Raw genomic sequence first — 5,772 nt, 5'->3', positions numbered from 1 at the left:
TTTCCCAATGGGAAAGTGTCTCTTTACTGAACACATCCTGAGCAAAAATCCCACCTGGGCACCATTTATGGTGCCTTTACCATATCTCCATGTGGTTTTGTGATAACAGCAAATGCACAGACAAGTATGTGGCGACAGATTGGAGAAGTGCTCTTCCTCAATGTTCATTCCTCTTCCTACTGGATTCTTATCTAGCACAAAGAGTATGGGGACAGAAGAGGGAAAAGTGAGAACAAGAATGAGGGAACACTACAGGCAAATGACATATATGTAGAGAAGAAATGCATCTGAAAGTTTTGAGAGGGGAGTTATAAAAAGTCACCACAACATGTGGCTAAGTTTCTCTTTTAGGTCATTATGTTGGAATAAGATTGATACAATCATTGCTGTCATTCCTTTTGTACTTCTTTCTGCCTTCCTTTTCTGTGTTCAGCTGTCTATTTTGTCATTAATTCTTGTCAGATTCTTCAGCATTTCAGTCAAGTCTTTTGACTGTCTTTCTAGCCCAGCATATGAATAGGCCTTCCTTGAGTATGCAGACTGTTGTGCAGACTGTGGGAGGGTTTTTTTCAGAGAGAAGTAAGTAACTAACTTCAGATTAATTAGCTGAAATTTCCTCGTCTCCCCTCTTTTTTTATAGACAATTCCTCATCTCTCCAGGAAGATGAAGAGATAGATATGGAGGCTGTCAACTGGCAGCTGAACAACACCTCCGTGAATGGGCATTCATCTACCCCAACCACAGTTCGCTTTCCCAGCTGGGTGACTTTTGACGACAATGAAGTCAGTTTTTCACCACAGAGCCTTTCTCCCTTGAAAACAGATACCCCACCTGCAGAAACACAGACCCCAGATGTTAACTTTAACCTCACTACATCCTTTAAGAAACGAGAACGTCCTAAAAGCACGTTGGGGGACCTCTCCAAAATTCAGAAACTAGATCTCTCCTCCTTAACCAAGTTGCCTTCTGTTGAAACACCACCGTGGAGTGCTACTAATCCCTTCCTGGATGAATCTCTGCGAGATGTCCAACCCTCACCCATCAATCCATTCAGCTCATTCTTTGAGGAGCGAGAGAGGCGTTCCAAAAGCTCTTCTGTCTCCAGTGCTCCAGGCAAAAGCCAAAGAGACTCTCTCATTATTCTCCATCAAGAGCCCGATACCATCAGTTTCCATGAGGCAAACAAAAGTGTAACCCATACAGATGCTGTAGAGCAGCTCAAACTACTCCAGATTGGAGACCCAGATCATGTGAGCAGTCCTGCCTTGCCTGATGATGACCCCATGATGCCATGTGATCTGGATGCAGCTTTATTTAACCTGACACCAGCTCAGCCAAAGGATGGATGGCCAATGATGCTCAGGATCCCAGAGAAGAAGAATATTATGTCATCCAGGCACTGGGGACCAATATATGTCAAGCTTACTGACAGTGGATGTATACAGCTTTTTTATGAGAAAGGACTAGAGAAACCTTTCCGGGAACTCAAACTTGAAATCAATCATGAGATTTCAGAGCGCAAACTCCAGAACTACGATGAGAATGGAAGGATACACAGTGTGCGGTTGGATCGCACAACCTACAAGGAGAAAAAGAAGTATCAGCCTAAACCAGCCATTGCACACACAGCAGAGAGAGAGCAAATTATCAAGCTTGGGACTACAGATTATGAAGATTTCCTTAGCTTCATCTCTGCTGTGCAAGATGCACTGATGAACTTGCTACCTACATCAACAGATTTGAGCACAGTAGGACTGAACTATCAAGAAGAAGAAATCACTGTTGATGTCAGGGATGAGTTTCATGGCATCTTGGCCAAGGGAGATAGTGTGATTCTGCAGCACAGTGTGCTGACCCATATCTATGTTCTCAGCTTCCTTTCTGGCCTGGCAGAATGCAGACTGGGCCTTAATGATATCCTGATCAAGGGGAATGAAATAGTTGCAAGGCAAGATATTATGCCCACTACTACTACTAAGTGGATTAAATTGTACAGCTGTCGGTTCCATTCATGTGTGGATGAGGATGTGTTTAATAGCTCTCGTATTATCCTGTTCAACCCCTTGGATGCCTGCCGGTTTGAACTGATGCGATTCAGAACTGTCTTTGCTGAGAAAACTTTGCCTTTCACTCTGAGGACAGCTGCCAGCATCAATGGTGCTGAGGTGGAGGTGCAGAGCTGGCTGATGATGTCCACGGGATTCTCTTCCAATCGTGATCCTTTAACTCAGGTCCCTTGTGAAAACGTGATGATTCGCTACCCAGTGCCAAATGAGTGGGTGAAGAACTTCCGCAGGGAGAGTGTCCTGGGGGAGAAATCTTTGAAAGCCAAGGTGAACAAGGGGGCCACTTTTGGATCAACTGGTCTGTCTGGTTCTGAGCCAGTAATGAGAGTAACTTTGGGAACTGCCAAATATGAGCATGCCTTTAATTCCATCGTATGGAGGATAAACCGACTGCCTGACAAAAACTCAGGTGAGTGGTGCGTACCATCTCTGCAGGAGTAAACTGGAAGGGGTTATGTATTTTGGAAGGTAGGGAATACTGAGTTTAAATGGTGAGAGATAAGTCATCCTCTGTAATATAACAAGGGACGTAAGTTGGTTGTATGAAGCATTTGTCTGACCCTTCATTGCAATAGTTTTACGTATCCTACAAATATAGTTAATGATAAAAACAGGTTTAAGTTTTCCAGATGCAAAAATACGTGTTCTGTATCTGCTTGGAGGTATTTAAAAGATGTGTAGATGTGGTGCTTAGGAACATGGTTTAGTGGCAGACCAGGTTCATGCTAGGTTAATGGTTGGACTCAATGATCTTAAAGGTATTTTCCAATCTAAAGATTCTATGATTATGAGACGTAGCCTTCAAACATCTCTGTGTGCTGAGCACTGTTGATGGAAGCAGGGCTTTTCCAGGTAACTTGCAAAGGCAAGATCCTGTTCCAAGGGGCTGAATGCAGGACCAGATAAATTGCTGTAGTTCCAGCACATGTGATTTCCTTTACTTGCATTGCCAAACATACAGGGACAGTGCTACGTATTTCAATGCATATGCCACAATTAATGCCTATAAAGTATCTGGAATGGGAATTGGAGGAGGACAGAAGATAATGTTCAACCATTAAAAAAAAAAAAGACATGTCCAAACTCCAGTTTGTGGCTATGTTTCTGCAATTAGAGTTTAACCTGAAGAGAGAATACCAACATGAAACTCATAAGATTTTGTATTTCTAGGTACATGTTCACAATTACACATTCAAATAATGTAGGCAAGCTACTGTTCCCTTTGGCCATTGCTGCCAGTCATTCTACTTCCTGCCTTTCATCCATGGTGCACAATAAAGCTGGACAACTCAGTGAATTCTACTTCTTGGCTTGTGTGAGCTAGACTAGCTTTTTCCAAATGAGATGGACTTTTTAGTATCAATGCTGTAGTAATGCATCTGGGTGGCTGGGAAGGTTTCTGTACTCAGTGTTCCCTGAAGGAAAGTTCAGTGTGGTACCAGATTTGGCACTTTCTAAGGACATGTGTTTTTCCTGAGTTTGAGTTATAGTGGCAGCAAAACAGCGATCCAAGCCTTCGAATAATTTGGATCACATTTCAGCCCAAGGACACCAGTTTGCACCATAGGTTACAAATTTTGAGGATACCACTGACACAAGTGAAGGCTCCATGTTTCCTGTAGTGTGGGGCATAAGGAGACAGAGTTTGGAAACTCAGGAGAAATTAACAGTGAAAAATTAACCTCAGGCTGTTTATGAGCAATAACACGCTTGCGAGGAAAATCTCACTATGCCATCTGCATGAGTTCTGGGAATGAGATGCTGTGAAATTGGGCCTTCTGTGGCATCTTCTCTCCAAAGATCTCAGTATACCATAGAGACATTACAGCTGGGGAAACGAAAGCTCCCAGACTTCGACACAATCACAGAACATGCCAGTAGCAAACTAGGAGAAGAGGCAAATCTCCTGTCTCTACTGCCTCCTTCGAGGTGATGCTCCCTTCCCCATCACTACTCTGAGGGGGATGTTGATCTGTGCCTCTTGTTTCCTTGATCCTGTCTCTCCCAGTGTGAGGTTTTATAATATATACACATTGTGACAGGGAGAAATGCATTACAGATTTGTCGCTGCTGTTGGACTTCTGCCACAGAGCATCTATCCATCAGTGTCACTGTGCAGCACAACCCAGGGCAGTTACTATTTGTTTACGTCCTGAGAGGAAAAGTGTCCTCATCCCTCTAGTCAGATCAGATGTAATTTCAGGGTAAGGAAGGGTAAGCACTGTCTTGGCCAAGACACATGAGGTATATGTCAGAGGGAGGGAATTCCAAAGTGATGACAGGGCAGCTCAAGCATAGGCTGAATCTAGCCTTGCCTTTCAGGGTTTCTGTTTATTGACAGTACTTCATACCATGGTTTTCCTTACTCAGAGTATATGGCAAACAGAGTTATATAAGTGGTACTCAAAAGCATTGATTCCCACTCCTTAGGTTTGCCTGTTGAACCAAATACACTTCTGATCATGCGATACTGATGTGGGGTCTACTCCCAACCTTGTGCCTGTTTGGCTGTATCCAGCCCTACCCATAAATCATATAATAACTCACCTCCACCTATTTGCAAAGCCCTTATAAATGATGCAGTTCTCAAGCACTAAATACTCAGGTTGTAGTATCCTTAACACCCAAATTGTTAAGAATTATTTCAGCAGCTTTGCTGTCTTATCCAAATTGTTTTCTTTTTTGTGCATTCTGATGTGATGGGGCCCTTTGCACTCTCGCTCTAGGAGACAGCATTATCAGCACATCAGTATTATTTTGTAGCGAAAGCATCTGCTTATGACTGAACACTGAAAAGCATATGACAAATGAAGGACAGTGTGTACTCTATGATTTGACCTAGGAAAAAAAGCATGGACTGGATTCTGCTTAGCACATTGCTGAAATCCTGTCAAAGTAGCTTGTTAAACTTTATTTCCTTCTCATATTCAGAATTAATATGATCAAAACAGTTGATAAAGAAATCCTATTTACAAGCTTTACAGAGCCTCAGTTACTGCTGGCTGGGCTTCACATGGTGGGGTTTTTTTTAATTACCAGCAGAATACTAGGGAATTACCCAAACAGTCTTTGATCATGGGAAAACACTCTCAGCAAAGCAGGGATGTAGCCTCTGTGCAGAGCCTTGGATCTGGATTTGAACTTTGCTCTCGTTTCGCTGTGGATCCCAGGCATGCTGTCTGGTATGCTTTCTGAAGTAAATTAAATCCTTTAATCCAGACCTGTTGGGACATCTCAGTCGTTTGGAACAGATTCCCTCCAATCACAGTAACAGATGCATACATATGAATTATATTATCAGATCCTTGATTGCCAGAACAAAATGTTAGTAACTCAGGGAAGCAAGAGGTGCAAAACTAAAGCAGTCTGTTGATTTACTCCTGGTTCTACTAAAAAGTGTACCTGTCCGTTAGAGAAAGAGCTCTGAGTGAGCCTGTTGGACAAACAGAAGATCTATATAAAGTTGTGCCTTGCTTGCCTCACAGCTAGGACACTAATGAACACTGATGTGTTGGTAATTTTGCGATAACTTCAGTGGAGGAGCTGCTTTTGAATCTGTTCACCTTGTCTACCATGCTGAGCTGGTTTAAATTACTAACTTCCATATTTTTTTTACTGTTGTGCATTGTCTTTTCTGTTAATGGATATTTCTACTAGAAGAAATTGAATTATTGAAAAACTGCCTTTGTAATTGTAAGTTGGGAG

At 42.5% G+C, this 5,772-nt stretch overlaps 1 protein-coding gene across 1 annotated transcript in view; it reads left to right on the top strand.

Moving 5' to 3' along the window:
- Nucleotides 1-640: 640 nt before the first annotated feature.
- The window catches only part of STON2 (stonin 2), a gene marked incomplete at its 5' end in the record, with an annotated part of 9,011 nt that continues 3,879 nt past the window's right edge, over nt 641-5,772 (top strand). Inside the window, one exon of the mRNA XM_009080441.1 lies at nt 641-2,476. Coding sequence (XP_009078689.1) covers nt 641-2,476 — 1,836 coding nt within the window. The remainder of the gene's footprint in view (nt 2,477-5,772) is intronic.

The sequence above is a fragment of the Acanthisitta chloris genome, unplaced genomic scaffold, assembly GCF_000695815.1.
Source record: "Acanthisitta chloris isolate BGI_N310 unplaced genomic scaffold, ASM69581v1 scaffold31458, whole genome shotgun sequence".
Lineage (NCBI taxonomy): Eukaryota > Metazoa > Chordata > Aves > Passeriformes > Acanthisittidae > Acanthisitta > Acanthisitta chloris.
This window is presented reverse-complemented; position numbering and strand designations above follow the sequence as displayed.